Source organism: Symphalangus syndactylus, chromosome 15 (genome assembly GCF_028878055.3).
Source record: "Symphalangus syndactylus isolate Jambi chromosome 15, NHGRI_mSymSyn1-v2.1_pri, whole genome shotgun sequence".
NCBI lineage: Eukaryota > Metazoa > Chordata > Mammalia > Primates > Hylobatidae > Symphalangus > Symphalangus syndactylus.
Genome location: NC_072437.2, coordinates 7,487,803 through 7,505,053, shown reverse-complemented (window position 1 = coordinate 7,505,053; position 17,251 = coordinate 7,487,803). Strand labels below are relative to the sequence as shown.

Below are 17,251 nucleotides of genomic sequence, written 5' to 3'. Positions count from 1 at the left end.
GGCTGCCCCAGCCATTCTGCTGTGGAGAGCTCCACAGTTACCAGATGGAATCACATGAGGACCCACGTGGACGGTGTGACCTTCTGCATTTCTCTTTCAGGTTTGAATTGCTGGAAATTTTGAGTTTTGACTCAGTTAGAAGGAGAATGAGTGTAATTGTAAAATCTGCTACAGGTAAAATTTCTTTTTCTTTTGATTTATTAAGTTATACACAGTGGTTGTGTTTTATTCTGACGACTAAATTGTATAGGAGCTTTAAGGATTTAGGGTTTAAGAATGATTTATTCTTTTTTTTAAAAACTATAGACAGATCCTCTCAAAATACTAATTTTTTATTTTTAAAAAGTGAAACATCTCTGGAATGCTGAGGAGGGAGTCCTGGGCTAAATATCTGGCACCCTTGCTCTGTCCATCTTTTAGTGTCGAGTTGGGGCCACTTTACTGTTGAAAATTGCTTAACTCCATTTATGAATGTTCCCCTGCCCATCCCTATCCCCCACCTGCTTTTCTCCATGCAGAGCTAAATGACATAAAATGTTTTTAAATAACTATTTTCAAGGAAAAGGTAATGTGGGTTTGCAAATATATCTATAATAATGTTCAAATTGCAAAGAGAGCTTTGTTGATTGGCAGTTGCCGTAACAGTGTGTCTGTGAGAACAGCACACTCAGTCTGTGCTCTGGAATGCTGGGATGAGCTGTGGCGGGGCACAGTCAGAGCCCTGTGGCCGCCGTGATGTTTTGGTGACCCGCACGGGTGGGCACTCTCCTGGTCCTCCCACTCTGACCTGTGGCTGCCCATCCCGGACGATTCCCTCTGCAGGCCAGATGGATGCATCTGTGGTCCCCTGACCTCCCTGCGAGGTGCTCTCCCAGGCACTTTGCATCCCCTGTGCACAGGTGAATGACCTCGTCTCCCCTCACCCTCACCAGGTCACGACACATGCCACAGGTCACTCAACACTGCAGCCCCTCAGGCTCCCGCCCACAGTGCTGAGGTTCGAAGGTGTGGGCTCCCCTGGTTGTTTGCCCTGGACAGGCAGGGCCCATGGGCTCCGTCTGCAGGGGCCACCCCTTTGCATGGCCATCGCGTCCTAAGAGCTCCCACCTGCCGGCGCTGAGCTTCTCCCAGTGCCTCCTCTGAGACTCTCACCCACCTTCATCGCCAGGCTGTCCCCAAGTGTCCCCAGAGGGCAGTGCCCACAGCCCCCACAGTGGCCTCGTTCCCTGCTGCCTGCTGTGGGCTTTCCCATAGGAAGGACCTTTCATCCATCTGTCCTTTCCATGGACGGCTCAGGAAACCTCTCCCAGCCCTCAGCCCCACAGCAGCGTGCGGGACGGTGCGCTGTGGTGGGGCCGTCCGTCCATCTGCGGCCGCTGGCAGCCTGCATGCATCCTGAACGCAGAACCGACACTCTTCTCAGCAACACGCTCACGTCACGCCACCCTCCGCCAAGTGCTCCCAAATCCTGTGCCTTTCAGAGCACTCCACGCAGCGTCGGAGCAGGGCTTCATCAAGAGCTGTGGGATCTCACTCTTCATGGTTTCCTAAAACCAGACAATCCCAGGCTGCATTTAGCTCTTTAGAAAGATGCCTGGCAAACAACCAAACAGCCACTTCCCGGAACCAGACAGACTCCAGGCTGGAGAGCTTCATGCCAGCATTTTCCTAAGACGTGCCGAATTTCATTTTAACACAGACAAGACAGAGCAGGGCCATCATCAGTGCCGTCGGGCACCCTTCGGATCAGGACCGCGGTGCCTAACTTCCTAAGACCCGGAAGGAGCTGTAGGGGAAGGCGGTGTGGCTCTCGGTGATGCCCTGTGAGTCATAGCGACTCTGGGGTTGGCAACAGCCTCAGGAGGGTGCCATGGCTGCTCTGGGGGAGTGCCGCCTGCCTCCGCTGATTCCTCAGACACAGTCCTGCTGCATCACACAGCATCACCTCTGAGACACGCCATCAAATGTGGGATGAATCCAGGCTCCACGGTGAGACGTCCACTGATGGTCATAGGATGAGGAACAATCTGTGTGTGAATGTTGCCAGGACCCCCACGAAGAGCTTCTGCCAGCCGGACCATGGGATCAGCAGGACAGAGTCTGAGAACAGGTTCAGATGTGCGAGACTTCTGTGTGTCGGAGCCCGTCCCCCCCAGCTCGGATGAGGCGCAATCCTGAGAGTCTCAGCCACTCGGAGTTATCTGGGATAAATGCATCCTGGGTAGGAAGTTGCTGGTCCATCCCGTCACGTGGTTTTCCCCATAGAAGCCGAATCTAGCTGTTGAGCCGTGGCTGGAACATGCTGCCCGTGACCTGCAGGGCTGACCACGGTGCCCAAGAAGGCAAGCATCAGCCACCCCGGAGCCGCCTCTGCCGCACACTCACCCTGGAGCTGGCCCTGCCACACGCTCACAAAGGGTCTTTGCTGCATCCTGAATGCCGGAGACCTCAGGGCTCATGTTGTGGGCCATGCCATGGAATCTTTGTAAATAACTTCTGTTACTATCAAAAGGCTGAAGAGCCACTGGATCACTCGAAGAATCCGGGTTGGAGGCATTTGTGCCATGAGAATATCCCCATCCACACCGGGACGCCTGTGGACCTCCTAGGGCCTCTCCAAGGAACTGAGAGCTTGCAGGAGAGACTGCCCTGCCGTCTGAAGCCAGCCACTCATCAGTTACTTTTAAGAGAAGTTTGAATATGTAATTAAGCAAGGTGTTCTGTAAGTAGTAGTCATCCCTGGAGAGGCTCACTAATTGCACTGGAGTTCTGCCTGCTGGGCGGGGAGACCTGCAGCCAGCTCACAGCTCATGTTTCCGCCTGGGCTCAGCCCTGTCGGGGGATGCGGCTGTCAGAGCCGGATCTCACTGTTGTGGGGCTGAGCAGCCCCAACAGGCGCCTCCCATGATGTCCGCAGGACGCTTTTTTATATGTCTGTACCTCGGTCATGTGTGCTTTCCTGGGATTCTCCACGGTGGAATTTTGAGGAAGGACTTCGGAAGTCACAGGCTACTCGGCTGCATCAGGCCTTCCCTTTCAAAGGCAGATGTGAAGTCTTTCTCTTGTGGGGGATCCTGCGGATGCTTACTGCACCCAAGGTATTATGTACGTAGTACACAGAACACCGACTCGAAAGAAGAAAAGGAGAGTACATAAGCATATTCATCTATGAAAAAGAAAAGCAAGCAGAAAAGACAAAACAGAAGAAGGAAAGTCCTAACAGTGCACCCTCCTGGAGCTCCTCCAGGAGCTGCTTCCTCGATGTCCTGTTTTCCAGCCATTTCGGGGACATTTGCTGTCATGCCTGGCTTTCCATGTCCTTGAGCTCGTCTGTGAGACACAATGAGAGACCCCCCACCATGGGCTCAAACTGTGGTTCTGTAGCCCTTTCTCTTCTCCAAATGGCAGTAAGCCCTTCTTGGTCCCAGAGGGGACAGCCACCAACCATGGCTGCACCTGCGACACAACCCAGCTGCCTTGGGGACAGGATCCTGTGTGTTCGGTCTTGTCACCTACATGTGTACGGTCTTCAGTTGCTCATTGTAGATTAACTTTTGCTCTGTCCTCTGGGTTTTTTTATTCCAAGGCTGTTCCCCACCACATCTTCAGGCTGAAGGTGTCCTGTGTCTTACAGTGGAATTCACAAGCTGAGACCGTGGGAAAGTTAAGCCATTCACATGCTCTTGGCATGAGTTGTGAGCCATGAAACACAAATTTTCTAGTAAAAAATGTGCTGTTGTTCAAGAATGCATCATTATGTCATCTGGACCACAGTTCTCATTCTAAACTGTATCTGATGAAACAACAGCATTGGCTGGAAACCGTGGGAGTCAGGAAACGGCTCTGACATCGGTTGGGTGGTTTAACCCCCAGGCCCTGCTTTTCTATGCTAAGCAACTGAGACTCTGTGGTCACACCTCTGCGGTTCTGCAGAGGCCCTCCGGGGTCCAACTCCCAGCCTCAGCCTGCTCACTCCCCTGTCCCCACCATCCCCTACCTGCTCACTCTCCTGTACCGCCCAGCCTCAGCCTCCCCACTCTCCCATCCCCTCCAGCCTCAACCTCCCCACTCTCCCATCCCCTCCAGCCTCAACCTCCCCACCCTCCCATCCCCTCCAGCCTCAACCTCCCCACTCTCCCGTCCCCTCCAGCCTCAGCCTCCCCACTCTCCCATCTCCCCCAGCTTCAGCCTCCCTACTCTCCCATCCCCTCCAGCCTCAGCCTCCCCACTCTCCCATCCCCTCCAGCCTCAGCCTCCCCAGTCTCCTGTCCCCTCCAGCCTCAGCCTCCCCACTCTCCTGTGCCCTCCAGCCTCAGCCTCCCCACTCTCCCGTGCCCTCCAGCCTCAGCCTCCCCACTCTCCTGTGCCCTCCAGCCTCAGCCTCCGTCCTCTCCCATGCCCTCCAGCCTTTGCTCGGCACTGGTTTGCTCCATGTATTGGCAACACCTGTGTCACCAGGTGCCATCCTCTCTGGCTGCAGGTTGGCAGTCACCTCGGCCACGTGAGCGTCAAGTGTAGCTGTGTTCCCACAGCTTCCCTGTTGGTGTCTCAGGACAGATCTGGGAAGGAAGGCAAGGCGGACCCTGTTCCTGCTCCTGAGTGCTTGTCTAAGCTCCAGGCCTTGGATCCGGGTAGTCAGCCCAGGAGCGTCCCCTCCCCGTGTCCCTCCCACCACCCGCCTGGGGACCACTGCCTGCCCACCCTGGGGCCCTCTGGATTTGGTCCCCAGTAGACTTCCCGAGGGCCCTCAGTATCTGGGGGTCTCAGGGCTCTGCCCCACCAGGACCTGGGCATGGAGCTTCCTACGCGTGCTGCTCAGGCTGCTGTGGTGCTTCTCCCACCCTGCCATCGCCGCGATGGAGGACCGTGGCGTTGCCCTGCGCCCAGGCACAAACCAGCTGCCTGGCAGAGTGCCACGTGGCTTTGCAGACCAGGGGATGCTTCAGGTGCAAAGAGGGCTCTGTGTGTCGGGAGCAGGTCACATCGCAGCAGAACTGTCGTGGCCTTTGCTGTGTGCTGCAGTGCCTGGAAGAGAAACTCGCTTTATCTGAGGCCTGAGAAGCCTGCGTTCACAGCACAAGTATGTCCACAGCAATCGCAGTGTTACTGGACACATGGGGAAAAATGACGCACACGTTTCCCATGACTCTTCCAAGTTCAGAGGTGGCCCGGCTGCCTTGCTCTGCATGAGGACAAATGACTCTCCGAAGGGGCTTTGTGTTCACCTTCCAGCATTTCAGAAACCGGGACCCCCTTTGGGTCACCCCAATCCCCGTCCCGAGGGCATTTTATCCCCTTTCGTGTCTTTCCCAGAGAAAAAACAGAGTCCCGGAGCCAAGTTCTTTTCCTCGTTGCTGCCTTTCCTGTGAAATTTCTAGGGTTGTAGGAATAAAACGAGGCTTTGGAGGTAATCTGTAGGTTTTATTTTTTTCCTGAATGGACGTGTTAACTGGTCCATTAAAATCTTCTTTAAAAAGATTTCCACACTGCTATCCCTGTTTTTTGTTTTTTAATAATGGCATAATTTAAAAAATAATCTAGTCTTCCTCATATTGTGATTAAACTCCTCGTTTTTCTCATTTTGTAGGAGAAATTTATCTGTTTTGCAAAGGAGCAGATTCGTCGATATTCCCCAGAGTGATAGAAGGCAAAGTTGACCAGATCCGAGCCAGAGTGGAGCGTAACGCAGTGGTGAGAGCCGGGCTGGGGAGGGCCTGGCGGCAGTCAGCTCCCCTGCTGTCAGGAAGGAATTCCGTGTTCCACAAGTTCCTGGCTGGGAATGGCGCATTGTATCCCTTGGGGAATGTTTAGAAATCAGCTGGGCCAGAGGCAGATAGACGGGCAGCCTCGGCCGGCACCGACCCCAAGGGGCCTCCGATACCCAGCCAGGCACAGGCCGTCTCCTCCCCAGCCTTGCACAGGGTTTTATTTTCGGGTGGATGCCAGGTTGGTTGATTGATGTTTTGGGGAGTCAGAATTAGCACGTTTGTGGTTATTGTATTGGAGCAAAAAAGTCTTTGTCTTGACGTTTCTAGTGATTTGTTTCAAAACAAATCAGCACTTTCGTTTTCTGTTGTGACATCACCTGTTTGGGTTTCTTTCCCCATCTGGGTCTTAAGCTTGTATGATAAGGTTTCTTTCCACCACTTGTTGTATAGCACCGCCCAGCAGCCCGCACACCTGAGCCTCCGACTCCATGGGTCCGGCTTTCTGTCTTTGGGGCTGCTGCGGTAGGGGGCCGGCCTGAGTGTCTCTCACAGCAGGGCCTCCCCTCCCCATCAGACGCACTGAAGCCGGGCAACACGTGGCTGGGTGGACACGCTCCTTCCTGTCAGACACCTTAACTCCAGGTGATGCGTGGCTGGGTGGACATGCTCCCCCTTGTGAGATGCCCTAATGCCGAGCGACGCATTGCTGGGTGGATGTGCTCCCTCCCTTCAGATGTCCTAATGCTGAGTGATGCATGGCTGGGTGCACGTGCTCCCTCCTGTGAGACACCTTAACGCCAGGTGATGCATGGCTGGGTGGATGCGCTCCCTCCTGTCAGACACCCTAAAGCTGGGTGACTTGTGGCTGGGTGGATGCACTCCCTTCTGTGAGATACCCTAAAGCAGGACTATGCGTGGCTGGGGTGGACGCACTCCCTCCTGTCAGACGTCCTAAAGCTGGGTGACACATGGCTGGGTGAACGCGTTCCCTCCCATCAGATGTCCTAACGCTGGGTGATGCGTGGCTGGGTGGACGCACTCCCTCTGCTCCCTGCGTGGCTGCTTTGTCCCACGGCGTCTGCACCCTTCTCCCCACGCCACCCTGGGGCTTTCTCCCTCACTCCAGCCCAGGGCAGCCCCTCCTCTCACACCGTCTTTATCATCTTTTCATGAAAAAGAAACAGTAACTGACAGGCTGTCCTCCCAGAGGTCCAAAATGACACTGGCCAGAATGGCTACGCACTGGGAAACAAGACTTCCAAGGCTAGCTCTGCACCAAGGAAGGCAGAGCCAAGAGAACCTTGGACTAGAGGTCATGGTACTCAGCGCTGCCTTCACTGACCATTTATGAATAAAGCAACGTTTGTCCTCGCTGTCAGTCGCAACGCGTGATTACTGTAGATGTTAGAACATTAAGAATTCCTGCTGACGGACAGGAGCCCTTTCACTCGCGAGCCCGTGCTTGCAGCAGCCAGGGCGGCTCTGAACTTTGTGGAAGGCTGTCAATGTGCGGGTCATTCATCTTTATGTTGCTATTAAAACAACTCCTAGTGCTACAAAGTAGCTGCGTTGGGACCAACAGGAATCCATAAATCAGCAGCAGGTTAAGGATTGTTGAACTTCTCCGTGAGGGATCTGGAAAATATATCACTGACTTCCACCAGCCACAGAGCGGCAGGGTGGAAGCCCAGCGGGTTCCTCCGAGCAGCACAAGCATGCTGCACATCGATGCACAAGGAGCCTCAGTACAGGGGCGTGTGGGGACTCCTGAGGGGGCAGCTCCATCTGCAGCTCGCTTTCCAACAGCGCGAGGCTGTGCTTTGCTGTGATGTGGTCGCCGTGCGACACTGAGCTCACAGTGGCTACAGGTCACAGGTGACTGGTCCTTCATGGAGGGTCTTCATGGCCTGAGTCCCAGATCTATCTTCCACCTGCTAGATCCCCACTGCTGCTGTCCGGGAGAGTAGGCGCATGGATTATGTGAATCGTGATGATTTTAAAGTCCATTTGCTGCTTGTTTCAAAAAGCTTCTTGAGATGTAATTGCCATACACTGATCTATACATATTTAAAATGCGAGAGCAGCAAGGGCGTTGACACACAAACACACACGTGGAGGCTTTGCCTGTTGGGAAGGGGATGTATCCCTCACCCTAGAGACTGTCTTGCGCCCTCATACTCCCATCCCTGCCAACTCCCACTCGCTGCAGACCACCGCACCACTTGCCGTCACTGCAGATTCGTGCCCACCTTCTGGAGCTTCCTATCAGCAGAATCACAAAAGGTGGCTGTTGTATCCGGCGTCTTTCATTCCCATAACTGCTGAGACTTGGCTATGTGGGCCTGTTCATTTCTGTTGTGATGAACAGCAGCACTCGTTCAGATGCCAAGCACTAGCAGTACTCGTTCAGTGGCCAAGCACTAGCAGTACTAGTCCAAGTGCCGGGCACTAGCGGTACTAGTCCAAGTGCCGGGCACTAGCGGTACTAACCAGTCCAGTTGCCGGGCAATAGCGGTGCTAACCAGTTTAGTTACCAGGCACTAGCAGTACTATGCAGGCCAGTTGCCAGGCACTAGCAGTACTAACCAGTCCAGTTGCCAGCAGTAACGGTACTAACCACTCCAGTTGCCGGCACTAGCGGTACTAACCAGTCCAGTTACCAGGCACTAGTGGTACTATTCAGTCCAGTTGCCAGGCACTAGTGGTACTAACCAGTCCAGTTGCCAGGCACTAGCGGTACTAACCAGTCCAGTTGCCGGGCACTGGCAATACTAGTCCAGTTACTGGGTGCTAGCAGTACTAACCAGTCTAGTTGCCAGACACTAGTGGTACTAGTCCAGTTGCTGGGTGCTAGTGGTACTAACCAGTCCAGTTGCTGGGCACTAGCGGTACTAACCAGTTTAGTTACCAGGCACTAGTGGTACTACTCAGTCCAGTTGCCAGGCACTAGTAGTACTAACCAGTCCAGTTGCCAGCACTAACAGTACTAACCATTGCAGTTGTCAGCACTAGCGGTACTAACTAGTCCAATTACCAGGCACTAGCGGTACTAACCAGTCCAGTTACCAGGCACTAGCAGTACTAACCAGTCCAGTTGCTGGCACTAGCGGTACTAACCAGTCCAGTTACCAGGCACTAGCAGTACTAACCAGTCCAGTTGCTGGCACTAGCGGTACTAACCAGTCCAGTTACCAGGCACTAGCAGTACTAACCAGTCCAGTTGCTGTCACTAGCGGTACTAACCAGTCCAGTTACCAGGCACTAGCAGTACTAACCAGTCCAGTTGCTGGCACTAGCGGTACTAACCAGTCCAGTTACCAGGCACTAGCAGTACTAACCAGTCCAGTTGCCGGCTCTAGCAGCACTAGTTCATTTGCCGGGCACTTGCAGTGCCAGTTCTTTCTACGGATGGACCAGTTTCTTGATTCTTCCGCCTGTTGGTAGACATTGGGTTGTTTGCAGTTTGGGCTGTTGTGGAAGCAGCTGCTGCGGGCCCCCTGCTGTGCGTGTCTGGGGCTGAGCCAATGTGTCCTTTTCTCCTGGGGACCCTCCTGTCACAGCGTCTTCATTTCTCTTTCCACAGCTTCCCTTTTCTGGCTGCTTTTGAGGTGTTTCGTGATGGGATGCCTTGGTGGAGTGATGCTGTGTTTCTTTGCTCAGCAGTCTTGAGCATCTTAGATCTGTGGGGTTTCATCAAGTTTAAAAGTTTTCAGCAATTATTCTACAGATATTTTTCTTGCCCGCTCCCTTCCAGCAGTTCCGGGGCCCGTGTACTCGACCGCCGGATGTTGTCTCACCACTTACGAAGGCTTTTCCCTTTAAGGTTTTCCACGTTGCGTTAGAGACAGTTTCTGTTGCCACGTCACGAGTCTTTCCTGTGCAGCGTCTAACCTGTCAGTGCCCCACACAGGACACCCCTCTCCTCAAACATTGGAGTTTTCGTGTCTAGAAATTCCACCAGCGTGGTTTTGTATCCTCATGCCCCTACTTAACATGGGGCGTGTGTGATAACAATTGCGGTGACTGTTTAAATCCTCCTCGCTAACTGCACCCCTGCTGCCAGCTCTGGGCCAGCCACAGTGGTTGCACAGTCCCCTTGTTTGGGGCAGGGACAGCGCCCCTGTGTGATGGTGGCCTGTGGCCAGATGCCTGCCTGTGAGCTTTGTTAGATGCTGGGTATCGTGGTCCTCCTGGAGGTCTTAAATCTTGTTCTGGGGTGCGGCTGAGTTCCTGGGAACAGTGTTCCTTTCAGGCCATGTCTTCGTGATGTCCAGCAGACCCACAGCAGTGCCTGCTCTGGGTGGTGCTCCCTGGCCTGCCAGGCCCTGAGCACTGTGCCTGGTGAGTGGCCATGCCTCCTGGCAGCAGGCTGTCCCACCCTTCTCCTAATGGTTTGTTCCTGGCCTCCAGGAGCTTCCTCACAGTTGCAGGTGCTTGAGGGGCCGTCCACAGCCTCTGGCATCCACTCCGTCCTAGGAACTCTGGTGCTTCTTCCCTTGACACCCAGGTTTGCCCCATAACTCAGGGAATTTACTGGCTCCGGCTACGTTCCCCTGCCCGAGCCTCGGCCTGGAAGCTCTCCAGGTAGTCAGCTGGGCACTTTCAGGGCCCCCGCAGTTGGCAGCATTTTATTTTGAAATAATTATAGATTTAGGGGAAGTTAAAATAAGTAGAAAGACAGTCCAGAGGGGCCTGTGTGTCCTTCGAGTCCAATTTATTTCTCCTTTCGCTGGCTGTGCTTGCTGTCATGTCGAAAAAACTGCTATGAAATCCAAGATGATGAAGATTTGCCACCGCTGTGTTTTTTTCTATAAGTTTTCTAGTTTTAGCTCTTAAATTTAGGAGTGTAATCCATGTTTGGCTAATTTTTGCGTCTTTCGTAAAGTGAGGGTCCTACTTTATTTCCCTGCGTGCAGTTATCCAGTTTTCCCAGCACCATTTGGTGAAGACTTCCCTCTCCCACTGAGTGATATTGACACTCTTGCTGAAAAGCATTTGATTACTTACCTGGAGGTTTATTTCTGGGCTCTCTGTTCCATCCCATTTTCTCTATGTCTGTCTTTATCCCAGTTCCCACTGTTTTGATTACTGTCAGTTTCTAGCAGGCTTTGAAACCAGGATGCGTGAGTCTTTCAACTTTGTTCTTCTGTTATAAAATGGTTTGGCTGTTCTGAGCCTCTTGAGATTTAATAGGAATTTTAGGATGGGCTTTTTCATTTGTGCAGAAAATGCCACTGGGGGCCAGGTACGGTGGCTCATACTTGTAATTCCAGCACTTTGGGAGGCTGAGACAGAAGGATCACTTGAGGCCAGAAGTTTGAGACCAGCCTGGGAAACATAGCGAGACCCTGTCTCTACAAAACATACAAAGGGAGAATCAGCCAGGGGTGGAGGCACACATCTGTGGTCCTAGCTACTAGGCAGGATGAGATGGAAGGATCGCTTGAGCACAGAAGTTTAAAGCAGCAGTGAGCCGTGATGGCACCACTGCACGTTTCTATGGGCAACTGAGTAAGACCCTGTCTCAAAAAAAGAAATGGAGGAAGAGCGGGAGGGAAGAGCCATTGGGATGTTGATAGGATTTCATTTAATCAGTAGATCACTTTGGGTAGTGTTGTCATCCTAACAATTCATGAACATGGGATATCTTTCCATTTATTTAGGTATTTTATAATTTCTTTCAGCAAACTTTGGTATTTTTCAGCCTCGAGTCTTTCACCTCCTTGGTTAAATTTATTCATAAGTATTTTACTCTTGTTGATGCTATTGTAAGTGGAATTATTTTTTAATTTCCTTTCCATATTGTTCATTGGTAGTGTATATAAATGCCACTAGTTTTCGTGTGTTGACTTTGTACCCTGAGTCTTTGCTGAATTCAGTTAGCGGGGAGCACATTCTTCATGGTCTTCTAGATATAGGATTATGTCATCTGCAAATAGGCCTTAGAAAGGCATCCTTTCTAATGTGGAAACTTTCTTTTTCTCTTTATAGCCTGATCCTCTCACTTAGAGCATCTAATACTCTGTTGAATAGAAGTGGCAAAAGCAGGCATCCCCGTCTTGTTCCTGATCCTAGGGAAAAGCTTTCAGTCCTTCACCATGGAGGGTGATGTTAGCTGTAGGTTTTCCTTTTCTTTTTTTTTTTTTTTTTTTTTTTCGGAGATAAAGTTTTGCTCTTGTCACCCAGGCTGGAGTGCAATGGCACAATCTTGGCTCACTGCAACCTCTGCCTCCTGGGTTCAAGCCATTCTCTTGCCTCAGCCTCCCGAGTAGCTGGGATTATAGGCATGCACCACCACGCCTGGCTAATTTTTGTATTTTTAGTAGAGATTTTTGTATTTTTAGAGAGATTTTGTATTTTTAGTAGAGTTTCACCACATTGGCCAGTCTGGTCTTGAATTCCTGACCTCAGGCGATCCGCCCACCTCGGCCTCCCAAAGCACTGGGATCACAGGCGTGAGCCATCGTGCCCTGCTGGTTTTTTCACTTAAGTGGTTTTTACCACGTTGAGGTTTCTTCTCTCCCCAGTTTATTAAGTGGTTTTATCACCAAAAGGTGCTGGATTTTTTTCAGATGCCTTTCTGCATCAGTTGAGATGATCATGTGGGATTTATGTCATGTATTGCATTGACTTTCATATGTTGACTCACTTTTGCATTCCTGGAATAAACCCCACTTGGTCGTGGTGTATGATCCTTTCAGTGTGCCATTGGATTCAGTTTGCTAGTATTTTGTTGAGCATATCTGCATCTATATTTCTAAGGGATATTGTTCTACAGTTTTCTTGTAGGGTATTTATCTGGCTTTGTTTTATGTGCTGTGTGCAGGGTTTTTGTAGTACTTAGCAGGAGGAATAGAGAAAAGTATTTCTATTCTGTGTTACCACAAGAGAAAGTCCCTCATTGACTTTTAAAAGCAGAAACGTATTTATTTCCAAAAGCTTCTGCTTACCACTCACAGCAACCTAAGTTCTGGGACCATTTTGGGTTATTATCCTGTAAAGCCATTTTCTTGTTATGCAATTTTTCTGGTTTCGGACTGAAGCTATATATCTTGTATGTTTTATTGCCTCTTAGGAAAAGTCAGAGAATTCATTCTGCAATTCGCATTTATGTCTCCAATCTCTAACTTGATCAACAGGTACACAAAAGATCTAATTTCAACCACTTACTTATTCAGCAAAAGTTGTTGAGTTTTGGCTGTGTGCCAGGGATTCAGTGATGAAGTCAGACACAGCGCCCACAGCCAGAGAACCCAGTGCCTAACAATAGAGGCAAACCCGTGAGCAGAAAGCTGCAAGGTCGTGTGCTCAGCAGGAGGTGAGGCTGGGGCGGCTGAGCAGTGTCTGTTCAGTGCTGCTTTCCTCTGAGATGGGTCCACTGGCTTCTCACTTATTCTTGACCAGGAGACAATATCTGGAGGATGGGAAGGAAGGAGTTCCAGAATGTTCCTGGAGAACAGGACTCAGGCACACATAGACCGTGTCTTGTGTTCTGACTTCTTCAACTCCCCCTTTCCCAACTTCCGGCTTTTGAGAGTTCAAGGGCCATGAGAGCCATTGACCCAGTGGCAATTCTGTCCCTCACATGAGTTAAGAGGTCCAGAACTAGTGATAAATATGAGCCTTCCCTGAGAGTTAGGGGACGCTTCGTCTCATATAATGGAAAACATTGAATTCTTAAAAACCAGCATTCTGCCGGATTTTAAAATGGTTATTTGGGAGGATTATGGTTCTTTTACTATTATCAGTAGGGCTGGGGCTGAAGGAGCAGGGAAAACGGAAGGGGAACACCCTAGATGATCAGGTGAACCTCTGTGACGGTTGCGCTCAGCAGCCTTGGCTGACTGAATGAAGGGGTTCATCTGTAAACCGCCCCCTGTGTGGCCGCTTCAGCCTCTGCCCCCGTTCCTTGTGTCTTGCTGGTGGCGGCTGCATTCTCTCTGTATGGTGATATCCAGAACGATGATCACAGTAAGGAATTTGTGATTCTTAATTTCTTATGTTCCTGTGCAACCAATGATTTTGGTAAATAACCTGGCAGGTTTCTTTCGTTGTGAAAGAACAACCTACCTTACAAACTTCCCGCATAAAACATGTTTACTTTAGAAATATCACTTGATATTGCCCCTAAAATTACAAATGATTATACTTAAAAAAAGGTTAAATTTAACTCTGCATTTGTCAAAATAAAGGAACAAAGTTTATCTTTTGATAGATGACCCTGATTTCTGTTACTTATCTCCAGGCTTTCTAGTCTGAAAATGCTGTGATGCATAATGATTCTTGGTATTTAATGTGGACTTAAATAATTCACTTGTTGATGACTTACTCCTTTCAAGAGTTGGTTGGGTTATACTCTTTCTTTCTTTGTTTACTTAGTACTGTAAGTTTTGAAAGGGTTACAATTCCTGGGTTAGTTAATCTAATGAGAGAAGGGATACTGGGAAGGCCGTGGAGTGTAATATTTCAGCAAGTGACACCTTGAATTCGTGCTAAACGCTGCATTGTGTTCTGCAGGAGGGGCTCCGAACTTTGTGTGTTGCTTATAAAAGGCTGATCCAAGAAGAATATGAAGGCATTTGTAAACTGCTGCAGGCTGCCAAAGTGGCCCTTCAAGATCGAGAGAAAAAGTTAGCAGAAGCCTATGAGCAAATAGAGAAAGATCTTACTCTGCTTGGTGCTACGGCTGTGGAGGACCGGTAAAGTAAACGCACGCATCCCGTCCTGAGAGGCAGACTGGGATGTGGGCCGACGGCCCAGGGTGTGTGAGGGCGAGTGGATGGGAGGCCGACGGGGCATGTTTGCTGCTCAGGGAGAGGCTAGGTGTCTTGCTACATGCTAGAGTCATGTCAGGAAGATCATGCCTGGGGGATATTTTGTTGTCCATGAATAAGATGCCTGAAAGCACACTTTCCTAGGAAGTAGTGAAAATAGCTTTGTCATATCATATTATGAACAGGCAAGATAGAAGGGCTCTTACAAATTCTTTCTTTTTTTTTTTTTAAAGGGTGGCATCTTGCTGTGTTGCCCAGGCTGGAGTGCAGTGGCACCATCACAACTCACTGCAGTCTCAAACTCCTAGGCTCAAGCTGTCCTCCCTTCTTAGCCTCCTGAGAAGCTAGAACTTCAAGCATATACCACCATGCCTGGCTAATTTTTTATATTTTTTGTAGAGATAGGATCTCACTATGTTGCCCAGGCTAGTCTCAAATTCCTGGCCTCAAGCAGTCCTCCCACTGCAGCCTCTGGAAGTGCTGGAATTGCAGGCATGAGCAGACATGGCTGACTGTAATTACTCTTTAGAATGGAATCAACAACCAACTCTGTTCCTAAACTTGTTGCTAGTTCTTTCCAAACACTGGTGTTAACTTCTTAGATCATTACATACTCAGTGTGTTTATCATTACTTGAAAAAACTTAATGAAGTAGAAAATTACAAAAACTAATAATCATCATAACCGGCAAAATTACCAATTACAGATTTTCAGGTACCTCTAAGGCAAGAGCTGCCAGTGTGCCCCAGCTCCACAATGGGGACTGAAAGTTGTTTGAGGCTGAGGCCACTAAGAAACAGTCGTCTGGTCCACATGGTGCCTTCAGAGCTGAGTGAAAGGCATGGATTTCAGTGGTTTGTAGGAATGGAAGAAAGAAAAAAAAATGCCCCAATTGATGAGAATGAAGCAGAAACTTCAGAAAGTTCACTGAGAGTTTATCTCCTAGAAGAGGTTAAAAGCATCAAGTTTGAAAGTCTTTAAGATCCATTTCGGTCCAAAACTGAAATCCTCATCACTAACCCTGCATTTTCTGAGCGTGTGGAACAAATATTCCTTGAGTTCTCGATCTGAATAGAGTATTAGGCCAAGCGGGAAGTTTTGGTTTGGTGGTTTTGTGTTTTGTTTTGTTTTGAAGTCACGCTCCCCTGTTCAGTCCAGAGTAAGCACACAGAGCACCGTGTAAAGAACGCGACTTGCACGCAGGCTTCAGAGCGCAGGGCCACAGCTGCCGAAAGGCTTTGCTGCTGGTGCTGCTGGGAGCTGGGGCCTTGCTCTAGTGGCCAGTCACTCACCTGCTGACTGTCCAGGAGAAGAGGGGTGTCCGTAGGTGGTGTTTACCTGGGGAGCAGCTGGGTCGACCTTTAGAGGCCGTGGTGGAGGAGCGTGGGGATGCCTCTGGCAGAGCAGATGGGACAGAGCCCCTGGGGCGGGGGGCAGGTTAACTTGACCGGATTGGGAATGCAGGAGAGTGGAGAGTTACTTCCTGCTGGGGGGTCTCAGTGGCTTCGAAGTGATGATGCTTGCTTATCAATTATTTCCTTAAAATCTCCAGTCAGCAAGTGCAAAACATCTCTGAGCCTCAGCTTCCTTTTGAATCGAATTATAGGGCCAGGCTCAGTGGAGCACGCTTGTAAACAGGGCCAGACCCGGTGGAGCACTCTTGTAATCCCAGCACTTTGGGAGGCTGATGCAGTAGGATTGATTAAGGCCAGGAGTTTGAGCCCAGTCTGGGCAACATAGTGAGATCCCATCTCTTGCATTCTTTTTTAATTAGTCAAGCATGGTAGCAGGCACCTGTTGTCCTAGCTACTTGGGAGGCTGAGGAGGGAGGGTCGCTTGAGCCCAGGAGTTGGAGGCTCTAGTGAGCTGAGATCATACCACTGTACCCTAGCTTGGGCGACATAACAAGGCGTTCTCTCGCTCTCGTGCTCGCTGTCTTTCTCTCTCTCTCTATATATATATATGCACACACACATATATACACACACACACATATATACATACACACACATAAAATTACAAGCATTTTTTCCATTTATAGAATACTATGATTGTCTGATCTTGAGACTTTTAGCTAGGAAGTTCTTCCCAAAACCTAACCAGATCATTCCAGTTAGAATTTAAATCCATTCCTTTCATACTTTCTAGAAGCATGGCACGTTACTTCACACGAAAGTAAAGTCTAAAACCTAGAAAAAAATGCAGGCCCCAAAATGAGGCAAACATAGTTTGACCCCAGATCTTCCAAGGAGAGGGAAGTGGCCTGACTGGTGTCAGAAGAGCCACTTACCCCCGGATACCTTCTGTAGCGTCTGCAGGCTTTGGGTTTTCCATATGTAAATGAGTGTGATGCTAACGTCCTTCCTTGTGACATCGTGGTAAGCATGAAAGATTGCACATAGGAAGTGTCACATGGGCCTGGCATGTGGCAAGCCCATGGTACCTGTTGGCCATGGAATCACTAGGGTTATTCTCAGTATTTTATATTATTTAGAGATACCTGGACCCCAAGTGGGTTCTAAGTGACAAACTTAGAACAGTTTATACAAAACAAAAGACAATGAATATTGCTGACCACCTTGAGTCCAGATCCCATCTTTCCATGGTTGAGACATTTTTGCTGGTGGTTATAACTTCCTGAAACCCTCCCCAGGTAGTGAGTCCCACCTACACACAAAACTGCCAGGCTTGTCAGACGTCAGTGACACAAGACAGCCCTTCTCAAAAGTTTGATCCATGTTTATCTCTCTGCTGTTATGAAGTGTTTCG

General features: G+C 50.0%; 1 protein-coding gene across 9 annotated transcripts in view; it reads left to right on the top strand.

Moving 5' to 3' along the window:
- Positions 1-17,251, top strand: part of ATP11A (ATPase phospholipid transporting 11A) — a 191,673-nt gene that overhangs the window by 142,204 nt on the left and 32,218 nt on the right. For all 9 annotated transcript variants that reach the window (XM_055244925.2, XM_055244924.2, XM_055244926.2 and 6 more), the window contains exons 16-18: positions 101-174; positions 5,588-5,691; positions 14,226-14,407. In XM_055244925.2, the coding sequence (XP_055100900.1) occupies positions 101-174; positions 5,588-5,691; positions 14,226-14,407 (360 nt within the window). The remainder of the gene's footprint in view (positions 1-100; positions 175-5,587; positions 5,692-14,225; positions 14,408-17,251) is intronic.